Genomic DNA, 21,021 nt, shown 5'->3' with positions numbered 1-21,021 from the left:
TCTCCAGCATGCGAATGTACCTGAATCCTACTACGGTGAAGGTTTGGTTCTTAATATTCATGAGATATGCTTCGACATTGGACGGTTATGAAGTTTACGTCAGTGAGAGGTCATTAATATTCAGAACTCCGAGTCAGTTAAAGGTATATTCCGGGGCGGGTTCAGTACAAGTTGAGCTCAGTCGACAGCATTTGAGGCATAATGTTGATTACCACAAAAGAGTATGTCGATTTGTCTCTCCTTTCCTTAAAAAAATAAAAATAAAATCTGGGTTAAAGTGAAGCACTTAAAATGGAAGTGAATGGGGCTAATCTGTAAACGTCAAAATATTGTTTCAAAAAGTATAGCCACAAGACGTACAAAATAAGTTTGGTAACATGATTTAAGTGTGGTAAAACCGCTTGTTAACCTTTCCTGTGTAAAGTTATATCTGTATTTAAACTACGTTGCCATGACAACGTAATGGCGCCACAAACCCTAAAACAATCATCAAATCAATCAAACGTTTCAAATTAATCATTTGAAACAACTTTACGGCTCAAACAAGACTCAAGTTTTAACAGAAGATTTAATGTAAGTACACTTAGAAAATTATAAGATTCACATTTCTGCTTTAAAACTGTCCAGAAATTGGCCCCATTAATTTCTATTATAAATGACTATAATCTCGATTTTTGCTTTTTTTATTTTTTTTTTATGTTGATTTTCGCTGAAATCAACATTTTGCCACACATGCTGCCGATTGAGCTTAACTTATATAAAACCCAGAATATTCCTTTAACCTAATTCCTAAAAGCCTAATTCCTTATAACCTAAAAGTATATATATATATAATTTTATTTGGTCCCCTATTCTCCCAATTTGGAATGCCCAATTCCCACTACTTAGTAGGTCCTCGTGGTGGCGCGGTTACTCACCTCAATTCGGGTGGTGGAGGATGAGTCTCAGTTGCCTCCGCGTCTGAGACCGTCAGTCCGCGCATCTGATCATGTGACTCGTTGTGCATGACACCGCGGAGACTCACAGCATGTGGAGACTCATGCTACTCTCCACGATCCACACACAACTCACCACACGCCCCATTGAGAGAACCACTAATCACCACCACGAGGAGGTTACCCCATGTGACTCTACCCTCCCTAGCAACCGGGACAATTTGGTTGTTTAGGAGACCTGGCTGGAGTCACTCAGCACGCCCTGGATTCGAACTCACGACTCCAGGGGTGATAGTCAGCGTCAATACTCGCTGAGATACCCAGACTTTCCAATAAAATAAGTTATATAGGCCTATATATATATATATATATATATATATATATATATATATATATATATATATATATATAAAAAATTTGCTGATCAATTATAAAGACTCTTTGAAGAAATACATTTTCTGTTCTGCAATTTTTTCTTTGTTGATATAATATTTGCCGTGCATAATATAAAAGTTTACAACGTACTCTTTTATCTAAACAGAATGTAATTATTCGGCATTGGGAGGTGAAGTAACGGAACGTCACAGCTAAAGGTAATAAATATTCCAAACACAATTTCACCATTGGAAGATGAGCAAGCAAGCGTCAGTTGAGCTAATTAATATTCAGAACGCAAGCCTAGTGAGGAACGTCCGTTTGAGTTCATTCATATTAATGAGCTGAACCTTCACTATAGTAGTATGCGTAATTTGTTCTCCAGCACTAGCCATTAAGTCGCTGACAGTGGGACGGAGGAGGAAACCTCGCGACGTCACACCGGGACCCGCTTTTTTGACCGGACGCTTCCCCCTCTCCTCCTCTTCCTGGCTTTGTCTTACGTTAGGCATTTTTTGGTCGAGCTACAGTGTGTTTATAAATGATAAATGCTTCATGTACTTGCATCAACCTTTAAATTCCGCCAACAAACATATAGCTCCTTAAAATCACTTTGAGTTGCATCAAATGACGATGACAGTAATATTCACCAGTTAAAATGAGTGTACCCCACCTCCATCCCGGGACATGAATGGGGATTTTGGGCCCTTTGTCTTTTTTTTTTTTAATGAATGCGTCCCGTCCCGCACCGAAAACAAAGGACACAAAAGAACAATACTATCACTAAGACTGAACCTAATCTTTGCACAACCACCAACATGTTAAAGCCAAAAATTTGAAGAGTAATTTTCATAAACGCCTGATTTTTAAGACTACACGTGGAGTGCATAATTTAATAGTTTAAAAGGAATGTCACTGATAAAGTTGCAGTATGTCTCCCTCTTGCGTTCAACACATAAACACATGGAAGTATTTGAATGATAATTGTCTTTGAAACTAAAAAGCACACTGAATTATAAATGCATTTGCAGTGCATTGCTTTAACAGTGGGGATGCAATTTTATATGGTTGTACATTTAAGCTGTGAATATTTCAATTGAAAATATTTACACATTTCATAAATAAAGCTGCACTCAGTAACTTCTGTCTTTGCATCATCTTGTACTGACACTGACACCTAGTGGCTTGGATGCAGCATCATTTTCAGTTTCAGATGCCATTGTAGGAATGTAGTATTAACAGTCAGCCATGATGACTTTATTCAATGAGTGAGAGTGTCAATAACAGGACGTTCTATCGGGAAGACTCGCAGGCTTGCGTGAAGTTTGAGATGCCATTTATTTGAAAGATGTAAAATGGGAGGTGATGTCTCTCTATTTGGCGTAGGCCCCGTCCGGCGGTCCAAGGGAGTTGTACCCGGAACCGTCATGTCCTGCCGGAGATAGGAGGCAGGGGCGAGGAGCCTACCCCCGTGCGGGACAGGGCTCAACTGGTGGTGGTGGGGTGGAGGAGGTTGCCGGTTAGCACACTGAAACAACAATGTGATAGATTGTGAGCAGAATTATAAAGCAACGGCTTACATGCGACTGGCTAGGAGTTACCCAGCTAGTAGTGTGATGATGTACAGCTGCTAGTCTTCCCGCTAGAACTACGCTGCGCTTACATTTACTGAGATTAAGCAAGTAGTATTCAGCTGGTCATGTGATTCAAACATGGCCGCCCCCATAAGGAGACCCTCTCCATGTAGAATAAAACAGCTTTTATAAGGTTACTGATATGACTGGAGTCTTCATTTTAATGTGAGTGATCATGATTTCCCACATATTCATGTATCTAGTATTTGTATTGGATCATGTATTTGAGTTCAGCTTTTTAATGAGGAAAAACTTACTGAGTGCACCTTTAATTATTTATTTTTTTAAATCACCGGGGGGGTCTGGGTAGCTCAGCAAGTATTGACGATGACTATCACACCTGGAGTCGTGAGTTTGAATCCAGGGCGTGCTGAGTGAATCCAGCCAGGTCTCCTAAGCAACCAAATTGGCCCGGTTGCTAGGGAGGGTAGAGTCACATGGGGTAACCTCCTCGTGGTGGTGATTAGTGGTTCTCGCTCTCAATGGGGTGTGTGGTGAGTTGTGTGTGGATCGTGGAGAGTAGCATGAGCCTCCAAATGCTGTGAGTCTCCGCGGTGTCATGCACAACGAGTCACGTGATCAGATGCGCGGATTGACGGCACATCATTTATTCCTCATTAAAAGGCTCAGATTCACAGGCATTAATGTACATGTTCAACTGAGGGATTTATTTCTAGAATCTAGGGGGAGAGATATAGTGACCTACAGCTGATCTGCCATATATTGATTTGATGAGGCTAAAACCAGCGATCCTGCAGGAAGTATCAATGTCTCTGCATGAGGCCGTTCCTGTGTCAGATTTCTCTGCGCAGGTAACCGAAGCAGTGTTGTCTATCTATTACTCAGAAGTACACAGAGGACCAAGGTATGAAACAAACAGGTAAGACAGCTTCTGATTTTAGACAAAGATTTGTCATTTGCATGTGTCATTTGGTTGCAAGTCGTTTAACAAAACAACATCTCTACATAAACAAGACAGAGAAGTGAGGAGATGCAACAGGATCATGCAACAAAGATGAAATTCAAAAACAATCTGCTGATATACGTATACATCTATTTCATTAGCACATTATAACACAGTATAACCATGTGAGTTATGTATTTGTCCAGGTCCGTCCCAGTACAGGATGGCTGGGTCAGGTGTTGCCCTTCGATTACATGAATTTAAAGATATACATGACACAAATCACCAACCAAAACACATGTAAGCATAAGTGTTTCATAAATACTCCATCCTTAATCATTCCAGTCCATATAATTGTCCATGTTTCGTTCAGGTCACAACTTTCAGGGGCTGTTCAACTGTGTGCAGTGTTAACCGATCTGTGCTGATCTCCAGTGCTCAGCGGCAGGGCAGAGATGTGCGGGGACTGTATCCAGGTCAGCTCGCCAGAGTTCACACCTTCAGCACACACCTGTACAGGTAACAGAGACAGAGAGACATAAGACACACACTCATAAAACTCAACTGATAGAGAATGGTGCTAGCATTGTCAAATACATGGGTTCAGTTCCCAGGGAACACACGTACTGATAAAATGTAAACCTTGAATGTGGCTTTAGATAAAAGCTTCTCCCTAATGCATTAACATGCATGTAATGTGACTCTACTGGCATCGAAGAGAGAAATGAATTATTTAGTGAATTTCCATGCTATAGTTGTCCCAGACTTACAACCCACAATTCTCATGTAGTCAGTTTAATAGACAGCAGTTCACGCCATGACCACAACACATTTGGATTTCTAATGGGGCTGTGATGACGCGTTTCCTCTTTATTTAGCTGCATAAAAATGTAGCACTTTGAACTAACGTTGGGAAAAAAAAATCTAATTTTAAATGATAACATTAACATTAAGTATTAAGTTATTGTAACGTATTCAATGGAAAGGAGGAGGCGAGAACCGGCTTGACGATGTAAATAATATTTTAATGAGAAACTTAAAAGACAAACACACACATGACGGACATGTACGTAAACGATCTCTGCCATCGGCCTTTATCCCTCTCGGAGGCTTAATTAGCCTGATAAGGGACCGGGTTTGTATAATCACGACCTGGCCCCGCCCTCCGCCCTGTCACAGTTATGTATTATATTACATTATTATATAATATTATCTGTAATGAGGTTTCTAAAACAGCTGCTTAGGGAATGACGGTAAATTTGACATTTCTTTTAAAGGTCTCATACAATAGATTTAAAGGATTCATTCTAAACTCCTCCTTTCAGAGAGCCTACTCTGCTCTGATTGGTCCGTTCTGAAGCATTCATTCCAAACTCCTCCTTTCAGAGAGCCTACTCTGCTCTGATTGGTCCGTTCTAAAGCATTCATTCCAAACTCCTCCTTTCAGAGAGACTACTCTGCTCCGATTGGTCCGTTCTAAAGCATTCATTCTAAACTCCTCCTTTCAGAGAGCCTACTCTGCTCCGATTGGTCCGTTCTAAAGCATTCATTCTAAACTCCTCCTTTCAGAGAGACTACTCTGCTCCGATTGGTCCGTTCTAAAGCATTCATTCTAAACTCTTCCTTTCAGAGAGACTACTCTGCTCCGATTGGTCCGTTCTAAAGCATTCATTCTAAACTCCTCCTTTCAGAGAGCCTACTCTGCTCTGATTGGTTCGTTCTAAAGCATTCATTCTAAACTCCTCCTTTCAGAGATCCTACTCTGCTCTGATTGGTCCGTTCTAAAGCATTCATTCTAAACTCCTCCTTTCAGAGAGCCTACTCTGCTCTGATTGGTCCGTTCTATAGGATTCATGCCAATGAAGACCAGAGGTGGGTTTGTTGTTACCGAATTACATAGGTTAGTAGAGGAAGTAAATCTGGAATTACTAAAGAATTACTAAGGTGTTCAGAATCAGTTCTTTATTTTGGGAGTCAATAACTCCATCTGTGGTGCACTCTGATTTTTGAAACTTAGCAGACTTTTTCACATTGACAAACATCAATACAACACACTACATGAAAAGTAATATTTGAAAAACCACTATAGGTGACCTTTAAGATCAATAGCTTTCAGTTTCAGATGCCATTGTAGAAATTCACTATAATCCATGAGCGAAAGTGTCCAATAGCGGGACGGTTAATGAGATTAAGCGAGTAGTATTCAGCTGGTCATGTGATTCAAACATGGCCGCCCCCATAAGGAGACCCTCTCCATGTAGAATAAAACAGCTTTTATAAGGTTACTGATATGACTGGAGTCTTCATTTAATGTGAGTGCTCATGATTTCCAAAATTACACAGTTATTACTGGGGCCCTGCTCAATGGTGGCAGTTCATCATTTATAGGGTTTGAATCCACAATCTTCCAATTACAAGTCCAGATCTTTAAGCTATATACCACTTCCAAAATACAGTACTTCTGACTTCTATGTCTCAGATCGACGCTGGAGACTCTAGATCTGTGGCGTAATGAGTCTGTAATGGAAGAGAACCACCAGAGAAGCTTTGATCTGCTCACCCTGCAAGATTTACTTCTGTCCAGTCATCGAGGAACAATGGATCCCAGAGCAACACCCAAATCATACACACTCAACACACACCACACACCCCTGAGCACTTATCGGATGGAGTTCAGCTCCCCGGCCCGTCTATACGGTCAGTGTTTTTACCTGACACAGGTGATATTGTTTTAAATCTTTCACAATTTTACATATTAGTTAGTGTGTCTTGAAGTAAATCATATACACACACGTTTTGTGTAAGGAGCATTCAACCATGTAACATTCAGAGTGTTTTGGGGGTTGAATGTTACTGGGTTGTAAGTATGACTGAAAGTATCTACTAATAGCTAATAGACAGGCCACCACAGAACTCACAGTCAATATTTTTGAGCCTTGTATCAAAAAGAGGGGACTGTCACAGCGTAACAGGGTCGGACAGAAAATGCAGTGGCAAAGACAAACACTGCACTGTCTCAGAAATGGATCAAATGAATAACTAGGCTTACATAGACAGTGAAAACATGATATGCAGTTCTCACACTCGTCAAAATGTGTAATGAACAGGTGTGTCTAGTTTGGAGATGTGGCCTGGCAGGAAATCATTTCTTGTGTCCTCTTTCACCGTCTCTGTCCAATAAAAATGGCAGCAAAGTATTAGCCATGAGAATACTCTGAATCCATTAATAAAATGGGAAATGGCTTTAGTATTCAGACAGAGAAGTCTCTATAAACATGTTATTGTACTGTCTCTAGGGTGTATGTTCACACGATACTAATGTAATGTTAATGGATTTGTGCTCCCTTTGGATTTTCATTGTCCCACTAATCTTTTTGGGTGGATCAATAGAAACTGTTCATTACTCAATTCCAGTTACATGATAATTATAATCCCTGAAATTACTTGCGGCTACATCAAACACAACCAGACACAGAGCGCTGAAAAAATAAATCCATTATTTTTAAAGGGGGAAATGTTGGGGGCCTGGGAAGCTCTAGAAATGACGCTGACTAGCACCCCTGGAGTCGCGAGTTTGAATACAGGGCGTGCTGAGTGATTCCAGCCAGGTCTCCTAGGCAACCAAATTGGCCCGGTTGCTAGGGAGGGTAGAGTCACATGGTTTAACCTCCTTGTGGTCGCTATAATGTGGTTCTTGCTCTCGGTGGGGCGTGTGGCGAGTTGTGCGTGGATGCCGCGGAGAATAGCGAGGAGCCTCCACACGCGCTACGTCTCCGCGGTAACGTGCTCAACAAGTCACGTGATAAGATGCGTGGATTGACGGTCTCAGACGTGGAGGCAACTGAGATTCGTCCTCCGCCACACGGATTAAGGCGAGTCACTATGCCACCACGAGGACTTAGAGCGCATTGGGAATTGGCCGTTACAAATTGGGGAGAAAAATCTCAAATGAATAAGTAAAGGGGGAAATGTGACAGCATAACAGGGTTGAATATAAAGTGCACTTGACAATGACAAAATCTGCATTTCTGCATCTGCAAATGACTGTTTCCATCAATACAAATGTCAAAAAGGCAATTTACCGCAATGACCGTTCAACCCCGTTACAATCCGAATATGCAAATAACGGCCTCATCACAACACATTATTCTTAATCAATATTTTTAATTAAGTCCTTTAACAGAGCTGCACTATTGAGCTTGACAAGGCCATGGTTTCACCATGTAGTTAAGTAGAATTTGATGATGTCACTCCCTCAAATATGATGACAGAAAGTTCAACAGAACGTACAGGGACAATGACGAATTCTGCGTTTTCTCAGAACATGACTCTCCCTCTGTCAAAGTAATTAAACGGTCTAAAAATAATTAGCCAAATTCATTATTATCTATTTTAGTAAGACGGAAGACAAGTCTGAATAAACATGTTGTACTGTCACAGGGTGTATGTTCACACATCTCTGTGCAATAGTCCACCACTAATCTGGGTAGGGTGGATGAATAGGAACACAATGAGGAATTACATGAGAATATAATCCCGACTTTACAACAAACATTCCAGGTTTCTGTAGTGTACTGAATCAGTGCACTATTTTAAAAACGTATCAAGACAGGTGAGAATTGTCAGCCTGAATACTTTAATGAATAAAGAATCCCTTTCAGCATAATGTGGAGAAATATTTGAGAATTGCCTTAATTCACTTTTTTTGGACGTTTAAGCGGCTATCCACCCAAAGAGACGCCCGTATGGAGATCTTCAGATTTCACAGACACTGTCAAGAAGATTAATTGACCGAAACGTCTGTAATTCCACTACAGCTGGGGCTTTTGTGCAGGCTATATTCTCACTTATTTGCTTATTTATGTAACACACAATGCCACAAATTCTCTTCACCTGCTGGTGTGTTACTGATTCTCAAAAAACAAACCAATGGTGCGAAGAGCGTCAGAGCACAACAGCCGAGTCATGGTTCAAATCATTTTTAAAGCACATTGCTAAATATGCATACGTTTGAAAATGTCTGCTGATGTCATGTGTTGTTGTACGCAGGTCCTGATGTCCAGAAGTTCACACTGAGTTCACACCCAAATCCACTGGACGCTGAGCAGAACTGTGGGAGATAAAGAAGCAAAGATCACCCTATCGATTTTCAAATGCAACTTTTATAAAAATATGAGTATTTCTGATAACACAATGGCAGAAATCCCCCAATTCACACATCTTAATTAGTTCAGTCCAAGCAAGTCACATCATCCACAGATCATTTGCTTTAAATGGAGGATTATGTCTTGAACCCTCATGTCACTAAAAACTCGTATGTCAGGTTTTTTACATTTCTTTTACACACAACACTAAAGTAGTAATTATCAGAATGTCAGATGATATCTGCTTAAATGTCCAAACAGCACAAATGCATTTTGATCACTGGCTGTTAAGTTCAGCAGCGATTATCCTAAAAAATGCAACTTAAAAAAAAACAAATTATATATATATATATATATATATATATATATATATATATATATATATTATATACAGAAGCATGTTAGGACTCAAGCCATAAATCTGATTTGGCAAATGCTATTTTGACCCTGATGTACATACAGTAGTAACATATTCTAAAATAGTATATAATATAATAAAACACACATGATCTGCACATACTGTATATAAACTTCTATCGAGAAGCCTCGCAGGCTTGAGGAAGTTTAAGATGCCATTTATTTGATAAATGTAAAACAGGAAGTAATGTCTCTGTCTTTGGCGTAGGCCCCGTCCGGCGGTCCGAGGGAGTTGTATCTATCTCCGTCATGTCCTGCCGGAGATAGGAGGCAGGGGCGAGGAGCCTACCCCCATGCGGGACAGGGCTCAACTGGTGGTGATGGGGTGGAGGAGGTTGCCGTGTTAGCACACTGAAACAGCAATGTGATGATTGTGAGCAGACTTATAAAGCAATGGCTTACATGTGATTGGCTAGGAGTTACCCAGCTAATGATGCGATGATGTACAGTTGCTAGCCTTCCCGCTAGAACTACGCTGCGCTTCCATATCTGGGAGTCGTAATCTAATTTAAACTGGGAAATTAACCTAAATGTGTAGGATTTTGACAAATCTAAAACTAAGAAATATTATGACTTAAGACACTATTGTGCACTATTTCAAAGTCACTTATCAAATATAAGCAAATGTGTGACATTGACCCTGTTAACAGGTGTCGGCGCATCCACCGAAGCGCGGAACATTTCCAAACCATATGGGGTACTGTCATTAAACAAAAGGGGAACATACCAAATACTAAAAGGTATTCTAACCTTTCATTGTAATTGTTATGCTGAGAATATAATTTGTAATATAAAAAATATTAAATTAGAAGAATGCATATTCACAGGTGGACTATATAAAGAATAAAAAGAAAAAAACATATATGCAGTTAAAATATATAGTTGATTATATATAATATAAAATCATTTGTTTATTAATATTATCTATTATAAAACTATGCTTTTGGGGTTTTGCCTTTTGTTTCCATGGACAGAAGGGGTGTTTCTTCCACGTTTGGCAGCATGTCCCACACGTTGGTTTTTATTAAAACAAACAGATTTCATCTTTTTTCTTTTTATTATATGAAGGTCACATTAAAACTGACTTTGAGGCCTTCGTCATTTATTTGTGGTACTTTTCAAATACCATTTATGTACCGATTTCACTGTTGTAGCCTTGTGACTCTCAATATTACCATTATAAAAATACAAATTATTACATGTTTAAATTTAGGGTAATCTGAAAAAAGAGTTAAATAAACATAAACCACTTCCATATTTATTTTGTGAAAATTATTTCTGTAAATTATGACATTTTCTCCACACCAAACAAGCTCGCCTCTTATAAAGGTTTGTTTAGTTTTCCCAAAAGTAAGTGCACTTGTTAACTAAGTTGAAAAAAGTGTCAGTAAAGTGTGTGCTTTACGAAAGTCATGGTAAATATCACTTGTGAGGAGAATGTTTTTATTAGGTGTAATTTCCAATATAGTATAATTTTGCTAAATTATGCAAATAGTGTAAAAATATTATTTAATTGTGTATTTAGAATACATCAAGTGTTAGCTATGAAATTGCTCAAATTAAAATGGCATTCCCCGTCTGTCACTCACTCGACGTTGTGTCAGATGAAGTGACTCTAGGGGTCCTTCTTGAAGGCCTCGGTTACCTCTGAACTTGAGAAAAGGCCAATGAGTAATTGGCAGGCAGAATTTGCACATCCCTCCCCCGGACATACGGGTATAAAAGGAGGGAATCGTGCATCTGTCTAGTCAGATTTGTTCTTCGGAGCCGAGCGTTTGTGTGTCGCCTCTAAGAACATTGCTGTTGGATCCTCGGCGCATTACCAGTGGCGTTCTCCCTTCTCAGTCCACGCCCCTGAGCGCTTCAACAGCGTTTCTTTAAAGAGCGAACAGACCTGTAAAAGAGTATATTTCCTCTAAAAGAGTATACACATTGGCGTTAAACGTCTTTTTAAAGACGCGTCCAGCCTGGGCAGGATGTCTCCACGGGGTCTTTTCCCCCTGAAAGAATAGGAGATGGAAAAGAACGCCTTCCCGATGCGTGTTATAGCGTTAAATGGCCCAGCCACTTTAACTCTATGCGAGAAACATAGAGAGAGAGAGAGAGAAGGCGTGGCCTGCTCCCACACGTCGAAGGCCCCCCCCCTTTCGGGGATGCCGGGAACCTAAAAAGTTTAGGATGTTTATATGGGGAGTTGGAGAAGGGTACGTGCAGTCTGATGCAGCCTACTGCTTTGGCCCGCACCTGCATCAGCAGTTCACGTACACGGTTCAGCGCATGGCATGATTGAATAGAGACCCCTAGTGTCGCTTCATTCGACACAAAGTTGAGTGAGCGACATACGGGGAATGTCTAGGTTACTATTGTAACCCCCGTTCCCTGATGGACGGAACGAGATGTTGTGTCCCTCCGGCTACGATGCTGAACCGAGCCACTGTAACGTCCAAACCTTTTTCTCGTCTCAAAGTGCAAAATCTGACTAGACAGATGCACGATTCCCTCCTTTTATACCCGTATGTCCGGGGGAGGGATGTGCAAATTCTGCCTGCCAAATTCTCATTGGCCTTTTCTCAAGTTCAGAGGTAACCGAGGCCTTCAAGAAGGACCCCTAGAGTCGCTTCATCCGACACAACGTCGAGTGTGCGACAGAACAATAGTAACCTAGATGTTTTATTTCATAAATGTTAAAAATGTAATTTCCACCACAGAACTCTATTAAATCCAACACAACATTTTCGATGTGCTGGAAATGACACTGGTGGGAATTTTCATGACAAAAACATTTACATACATCTAGAAGTCCATAGGGCTAAAAGTGGAGACAGAAAATGGATATAAAGAGGTAAAGATGTTTTTATGAATTTTGGAATCTTTCTCTTTCTTAATGTATTTCATTTTCTCTCTCTCTCTCTCTCTCTCTCTCTCTCTCTATCCGAATAAGATAGATGATTATTGCACCATTGTTGAAAAGTACTGTATGACGTATTTGTTGGCATCTGGTTCTGTCTAAATGTCTGAGTCATGCTGACTTTCTTAATCTTGACTTATACTAAAAATAACTTTTCTCACCTCTCATCACTTCCTGCAAGCTGATACTTCACTATACAAAAAAGTAAACAATTCATGTTTTTTCTACACAGACAATTGTCAAATGGGTCTATCTTTGTCACATGTCACCATTATGTTCTTCTAATGCATTATGCATTGTTTGTTGTGTCCTCTCACATGATCATTGTTTGTTTATGCACTTTAATGTACTTAATTAACAAGCAGATGAATTATAGATCCATTAAAAAATACAGAATATGAAATTCTGACCTGTTTCTCATGCACTGTGACTGAATGAAGAGCAATAGAGATGCTTAAGTCTCTTGCTTCTCAGATTGTTCTCCTGAGAAAAAGCAACTTGATTACACGGGAAGTCGGCATGTTGTATCCGAGAGTTCCAGTACCCTACATTTACATTTATGCATTTGGCAGATGCTTTTATCCAAAGCGACTTACAGTGCACTTATTACAGGGACAATCCCCCCGGAGCAACCTGGAGTTAAGTGACTTACTCAAGGACACAATGGTGATGGCTGTGGGGATCGAACCAGCAACCTTCTGATTAACAGTCATGTGCTTTAGCCCACTACGCCATCACCACACCACCCTAGGATCGCTGTATTATGCAGACTCACCGACAAGCGGCATCTCCCTTCAGATGTGATTGCATCGGATCCAGCACTGAAACCAGAGAGTGAACACATTCACTTAGTCAGTGACAAGAGCGAATCGAAGGTTGTATATTTTCCTCTACGTTACATTTTTACTCCAGTGATGGTTAGGTTTAGGTCTGGGTTCTGGGGTTTGGGTTGGGGGTACAGTTTTTAAATATGCCTATACTGCTGAAAACAACTTGCTTCACAACTCGCTTTTGCCGCCCCTCTGTGGACATTAAACCCGAAAAATGGAGCTCACACACAACACTTACCGCTTTGGCCAATGGGGGCAGTGTTTCGCATTAACCACAGAACGATTTTAGCTAAAGAAAACTGTGCCTGCTACTTCCGATTTCACTGTGAGATGAGTCTGCAAAAAGACCAAAGTATCGTCTTCAGTTTCAGAAGAGATCTCAACAATGTCTCAAAGTGTGCTCAAATTTGTCAAGATTGCGAAGACTGTTCGCAATTGATCTCAACTCAAAATATTCCCCCCCTTAAATTCTTCTGAGAGCACATTATTTGAGCTTGGAGAGCCACATTACTTTTATACTGTAGTTTTGTTCTAGCAATTTTAGGAGAACCATTTGAGACAGAAATGCCACCTAAATGAAATCTCATGAGAAGTGAAAGAGCCAGCTTTAAGCAATAAAAGTGAGGTGTCCTGCATAGATGAAGCTATGAATATTTTACACAACTGGACAGAGAGTAGCAATGATTGTTCTCCGGTCTTACCAGAGAAACTTTGCAGAGGTATTGTAATATTGTGCATTTGTACTGTCATTTGTATTGCACTGTTTGAACAGCATTTATCTTTCCTGGTACTGTATACAGACTCTATACACAACTCACAAAATACATTTGTCCAGTCATCAACTACTGTCGAAACTGTCTGGCAGCCCAGCTAAAATTACATAGTGCTTCAGGAATCCAACCACAGGTGAACAATATGTCCTCCTTTCTCCTCTATTCATGCAACCGTAGTGTTGGGACTTTCCCTAATCAAAGCCATCACATTTCAATGGGACATTCTTGTAATTCTACCAAATAAATACTACCAAAAGTGGTACTTTTCTCATAGTATTTATCAGTGTTTAATTTTGTTTATTATTGACAGAAATTAGCTTATCTTGGCCTTGTCAAACTCAAAAGTTCAACTCTGTTCTGGGGCACAAAGAACAGAAATACATATTGACTGTGGATAATGCGGCGTGGTTTTTCGAGTTAAGGCTAGTTAATAGCCATTTTTGCACGGATATCACAGTGAAATTGGAATCAGTAGGTTGAACTTTCTTGAGTTAAACTCAGTCTGTGCTTACTGAAATTTGAACCACACATTTTGCACAGTTTCTGTGTGAGATGCCCACAAAGTGGCGCCAATAGCGGGTTGTAACGGCCAATTCACACTGCCCAACAAATGCCAACAAACTTACGTATCATTATTCGCCTTTGAAGAAGGTGATTGACAAGAAAGAGTTTTGTATGAAGCCAAACATGCACAATTAATATATAAATATTATACGCTATTAATATCAGTGATTAAAAACTTTTAGTATTTGCTGGGAACTTCATTCTGAAAGATCCGTCAGTGGAAAAATTTATATTTGTAATTATTACAGATCTGCAGTGAGTTCAGTTTTTGCATTTTCTGTGTGATTTGATGTCATCTGAGGAATAAAGAAACTTCAGCACAAATCTATCAATCTCTGTCCGAGACGCGGACTTGGTGCCTTGCCTGTTTGTACATTGTGGTGCGGTCGAGGGAGGAGTCGAGGGAGACCCCCGTCCGCGAGGAGAGGAGGGAAGAAACTCTCTGACTGCCCGGAGCGGTAGGGCCGCTGCCAGGGGCGGAGGAGTGTCCCCATTTGCTGCCAGAAAAGTGGAGGCATGTTCTGCCCGCTGGGGTTCGAAGGTTTGACTCCGGTTCGCCCGGGGTTGGAGCGGCTGTCGTCCGCCTGAGTGTAGAGGAGTGTTCGAGGACCACGCGACGGTACATCAGTGAACCGGTGACTGAGCTTTTTCTCTCTCTCCTCTCTCTCTCTTTTGCACCATGTTGGCCTTTTCCCTCGCCTATTTTTGTGTTGTTGTTGTCTTCCCCTCCTGTCTCCTCCCAGGGCGAGGAAGGCTGGGATGACCACGCGGGACGCAAGATACACCCCGCCCCAGGGATAGGTGGGATAGGGATAGACCGGTGGCACCCCGGCCTGAGATAAGGCCGGGAGGAGTGTGGAGCGGAGGGGGCGGGGCCGGGTCAGAATATCACGCGCCCGGTCCCCAATCGGCCTGATGGGGCGCGCGAGGGATAATGGTGGCCGGTGACGATGGTTCGAAAGAGAGAGAATTACGGGCATATCCGTCATGTGTGTTTATGTTTGTGTGTTTTGGTTTTGAGTTTCATTAAACATTATTTATATTGACAAGCCGGTTCTCGCCTCCTCCTTGCCCATCTTAACAGTGTTACATACATATTTCCTAATGAGACACAAACTGCTGAACCCATATCATTTGGTTTCTTATATTTAGAAGGGAATGGAAAGTGGGTCCTGGGTAGCTCAGAGAGCATGAATTTGAATCCAGGGTGTGCTGAGTGACTCCAGCCAGGTCTCCTAAGCAACCAAATTGTCCCGGTTGCTAGGGAGGGTAGAGTCACATGGGGTAACCTCCTCGTGGTGGTGATTAGTGGTTCTCGCTCTCAATGGGGCGTGTGGTGAGTTGTGTGTGGATCGTGGAGAGTAGCATGAGCCTCCACATGCTGTGAGTCTCCGCGGTGTCATGCACAACGAGTCACGTGATCAGATGCGTGGATTGACGCTCTCAGAAGCGGAGGCAACTGAAACTTGTCCTTCACCATGAGGACCTACTGAGTGGTGGGAATTGGGCATTCCAAATTGGGAGAAAGGGGGATCAAAAAAGATGGGAACGGAAAGCTTGAACAAGCTCGCTACAAAAATGTTATTAATCGTGCTTCATGACTGACTGTGTTTCTCCTTATCTAACAATGCAGTTGCGGTCGTGCGCATACGTTTTCAATTAGCTGACAGGGACACTTACCTCATTGTCATGGCAATGGTTTGCACTGAAGTCAGATTACGTCAGAGTCTGTTGGAGTTTGTTGGGAAATCACACCAGACTGCTCAAACATTCAAAGACCCAACGAACGCAGATTGAACATGTTGAATCTGTGAAATAGACGCCAACAGGGTGAACACACTGATCTGACTAAACCTAACAACCATGTTTGTTAGTGTTTGTTGGGGCAGTGTGATTTGGCCTTTAAGCAAGTTGTTTTTAGTTGTAAATTATGTATTACAGTGAACAAGAATGCATCTTTTATAAACTGTACTCCCAAACCCCTTCCATAACCATCAGTGGAGTAAAACTTTATTCTTTGGAGAAAAATGGAACCTCCGAAACACACTCATCACTGATTATGCAAACGTGATTACTTCCTGGTGTCAATGCGGGATGAAATTCTGGATCTCTGCATAACAAGGGCCGATGTTAAGGTACTGGAGGGATGTAGCTAGTGGGGTGAAAGGTGGTAATGATTCTAGGGACCCAATGGTCCAGTGGGGCCCACAAGAAAATCCAAACTGTAATATTTTAATAGGTGAGGGGGTTATTGTACAAAATATACACTCACTTATCACTTTATTAGGAACACTATGGTCCTAATAAAGTGCCCGATATGGTCTTCTGCTGTTGTAGCCCATCGGCCTCAAGGTTCGACGTGTTGTGCTATTCTGCTACACTAGTGGTTATCTGAGTTACCGTAGACTTTGTCAGCTCGAACCAGTCTGGCCATTCTCATCAATAAGGCGTTTCAGTCCGCAGAACTTCTGGGTAAACTCTAGAGACTGTTGTGTGTGAAAATCCTTTTCATTGCATGTGTCACTGGTCCTACTCGATCCAGCCTGAGTTGGATTCGGACTGGCGATCCCTGGCATGGGAGTCGGATGCGCTAGCAAGGAGGCTATAAAAGCCACGGCCTCTTGCCTCGGACGCTAGTGCATCTCTTAAAGTGAAGGAAGTGAGGATTACACACTACACAGCTATCACGTACCAGCTGGCTACCATTACACTCATCTCCCTAAACCTCACTCTCATCCAGGTCATGGCACCTAACCCTAACCTAACCAGTCCTACTCGACCCGCCCTGATTGGCATTCAAACTGCTGATCCCCGCATGGGAGTCAGACATGCTAGCAAGGAGGCTATAAAAGCCATAGTCGCTAGCGCGTTAGACCAGGAGAGTGAGGTTTCACACACACACACACACACACACACATATATATATATATATAATAACCAGAAAAAAGCACTAGCTAGCTAACCTAAACCTAACCCTAACACTAACCTAACCTAACCCTAACCTAACCTAACCTAACCTAACCTAACCTAACCTAACCTAACCTAACCTAACCTAACCTAACCCTAACCTAACCTAACCTAACCTAACCTAACCTAACCTAACCTAACCTAACCTAACCTAACCTAACCTAACCTAACCTAACCTAACCCTAACCTAACCTAACCCTAAACCTAACCTAACACTAACCCTTCCTTAAGGGGTGCCTTTAGTCCCATAGTACCCTACTTTGTAAGTCTGACACCACATATTTCTGTTGGCTTGACACTTTACCTCACTAGTTAGGAATTAAAGAGTTGTCCATTGAAAAAGCTTTAATGGTAATCTGAATATTGGTCCATATGGTGATCCCCTATTGTCTATGGGGCTTACGATGGACCTGAAGTGGGGAAAAATGATCTCTTGAGTTCATCCAAAAATTATAATTCTGTCATCAGAACATTATGCTTAACATTTAATTTTCTGTTTCACGAAAGAAAGCACGTCAACCCTGTTTGGTTGAACAATCCTGAGAATGGAGCAAAAATGTAAAATAAAATACAAATAATGTTACTGTGAGAAAGGCGAATGATAAAATATCTCATCCATTAATAAAAGAGTTTGAAGAGAAATAGTATTGTATTTGTCAGCCATTGTTATTCATTTGCAGAGCTCTGGAACAAACTCCTAACGTTAAAAGTACAAAGCCTAATAATTACTCTGTCATGGTTTCAAAAGGAAAGACTGATGAAACACTTCATATAGACTCTGACTCACCTTCATTGTCTGAATACCTTAATGCTTTTACATAACAGAATACACACTGATTAATGTTTTGTTTTGAAAATGAGGCAATGCATGCCTTGTGGACAGGTTTAGTGAGTTCTCGACATGGTGAGATCCCAACGTCCTGCTTAAGTATATAAGTCCCGTTGCTCATTCGTTCAGCACACTTTGGAAGGTGGAATTAAGCACCAGCCTAAAGCAAGAGTGAAGACTAGATCTACATCTGCAGCAGACACCGTGTTTCTGGTAAAGTCACTTCTGATCTCTCTTAATCTGCAAGAAAAAAAGGTTTTATATGTGCAGACGTATGGTAAATTGTACTTTGAAGCAATTAAATGGTTATTTTCCGTGCAATGAAACTGTAATGCTATATATATAGAATATATGCTATTGCATATGTACATCATTTTATTCCGATGTCTAAATTTGACTGACAAGAAAGATTCTAGGCAACCAGGCAAAGTACTTGTCCAGTGTAATTAAAGTACTGTAAATCACTTTAACATTTGAATAAAAGCATCTGCCTAATCAGTCCTTCTCAACTGGTTTTGCTCCATGAGAACCTGGTTTAACAATTGGACATCAAGCGGCGACTCAATGCAGTACCAAACGTAACCGCTTTTAATGCATTCTGGGCCGTACTTCCTTTTTTAACTTGCATAGTGTTGCTCATGCATCTAAACATCTGAATACATTCAGTCAAACACATTTTAAGGGTTAGATCAGGTAGAAATATCTCCTTAAAGTAATCGAAAGCATTTGTGGCATAATACAGAATCCCACCAAAAAAGAAAGAAAAAAAGGAACAATTGCTGTAACAGTGAGGCACTTACAATGGAAGTCCATAGGGGCCAATCAGTAAACTTTAAAATACTCACCATTTGCCACAAGACGTAAATGATTTAAAATCGCTTGCTAACCTTTTCTGTGTAAATTTATAGCCAATATAACAGCTTTGTTATAATGCCGACTAAAGGCCTAAAACCACCTTAAAAAAACATTTACAACTTAAACAATACAGACAGTTTTAACTGAATAATTAATGCAAGCAATTTTATAAGATTATAAGCTCATCATTTCTGCCTTTAAACCCTCACTTCCATTGTAAGTGCCTCACTGTAACCTTGATTTGTGCTTGTTTTTAAAGAAAATCAGGGGTGAGACAAAATAATTTTTCGCACATGCTGTCGTTTGAGCTGAACTCTTGAGCTCAGCTTGTATTGAACCCGAAATATTGCTTTAAGGTATCAATTTTTGGTTTACAAGGATGAAGGCACGTCTCGCAGCTTGTCCGTGTTGGAATCTTTCTAATCTGGCAATCTACTACCAAGTAAAAGATTATTTTTGCCTTAGGGTTTCATTGGACACACTGACATTGACGTCAACAGCAAAGGATATGATAAGAGATATGATAAGAGTTATAAGCCAACTTATGCTGCTCTCTTAATGTAATTATGCATTATATGGTTGAATACTTTGTATTAATTGGATTTAGCATTGTTTTTCTCTGAATGCATCAAAGGCCCACTAACCCACTATTTGTCAAACGGTGAGAATGGTCCATTTAAATGGAGTTAATCTGTTGATTAGGATCACCTTAATGGATTTTTGCATTGATTTGTGCTTTATCTACAGGCATCAGAGTAGAGAGAGATGGAGAGTGTGCTCTCAGTGAAGATGTATGCCGTGTTCGCACTGGTTCTACTGGCGTCCAGTGTGAGTGATGGACGGATCCTCAGCAAATGTGAGCTGAAGGCCCAACTGGAGGCAGCTCTGGGAGCGAGTATGCCTGGAAATATGACCAGAAGTCTGTTTGGAAATACGAGTGTGTCTATAGCTGTTTCCGGATATCTACCTGGAAATCTGACCGAAAGTATGGTTGGAAATACAAGTTTGCCTGTAAATATGACTGAAAGTGTTCCTGGAAATATGACTGTAAATATGTCCAGAAACTACACAGCCAGAAGTAAGTATTGTAGATTAAATACGGTAAATGCTGCCAATTGCACACTGCCCTAGTGTTGATTTGATGCTGTTGAAGCTGGTTGGCCAACATGGTGTTTTTAGGTTGAGTTAGTAACTTAAGTTACTCTCTGTTAAAAAGTCTTTCTGTATGTCTTTCAGTTGTCTGTACGGTGGAACGCATCTCAAAGTTCGACACCAGCCTTGTCACCACCATCAAGAAGAACAAACCTGCAGGCAAACCCCAAGTCCAACCCCCTCCCAAACCAAATGGGTACCCTTCAGGACGGCCAAATGAAAAACCAGACAGAAGACCTGGTAAACCACATATGGGCCGTCCAGGTGGAAGGGGGAAAAGATCACCTGGCAAGTTCCTCGCTGGCCTGTTCGGTGACAAATCAGGCGAGTCTTCCGAGGAAGTGTCCGGCCCTGCTGGTGTCACCACTAAACTGTTTGGCATCTTCCAGCTGAGCGATCTTGTGGCCTGCGATTCGGGATCAAACCCGAGTCTGAACGTCTGCCGCATGAAGTGCAGTGGTGAGTATTGCGATTGATATTGAAAGTAAGAATCTCTGGACAACACCATAACAGTCTCAGATATTTAGTTCTTGTAAAACTGCACCATCACAATTTCAGACATGCGTACTACATGTTGAATAAGAGTGATTTCTCATTTCTCAACTTTGTCTTCTACAGCTCTGACTGATGATGACATCAGGGATGACATTGCCTGCCTGAACACCCTATTGAACACTGTGAACAATGTGTAAGTTTACTCAAACACATTCACACACTATTAGAGGACTTCAGCT

General features: G+C 41.1%; 1 protein-coding gene across 1 annotated transcript in view; it reads left to right on the top strand.

Moving 5' to 3' along the window:
- The first annotated feature begins 18,356 nt into the window (after positions 1–18,356).
- The window catches only part of LOC127644311 (uncharacterized), a 4,576-nt gene continuing 1,911 nt past the window's right edge, over positions 18,357–21,021 (top strand). Inside the window, exons 1-4 of the mRNA XM_052127436.1 lie at positions 18,357–18,493; positions 19,883–20,213; positions 20,372–20,746; positions 20,906–20,975. Of these exons, the coding sequence (XP_051983396.1) occupies positions 19,901–20,213; positions 20,372–20,746; positions 20,906–20,975 (758 nt within the window). The 5' untranslated portion in view covers positions 18,357–18,493; positions 19,883–19,900. The remainder of the gene's footprint in view (positions 18,494–19,882; positions 20,214–20,371; positions 20,747–20,905; positions 20,976–21,021) is intronic.

Source organism: Xyrauchen texanus, chromosome 5 (genome assembly GCF_025860055.1).
Source record: "Xyrauchen texanus isolate HMW12.3.18 chromosome 5, RBS_HiC_50CHRs, whole genome shotgun sequence".
NCBI lineage: Eukaryota > Metazoa > Chordata > Actinopteri > Cypriniformes > Catostomidae > Xyrauchen > Xyrauchen texanus.
The sequence above is the reverse complement of the archived record's forward strand: the minus strand, read 5'-3'. Positions and strand labels throughout refer to the sequence as shown.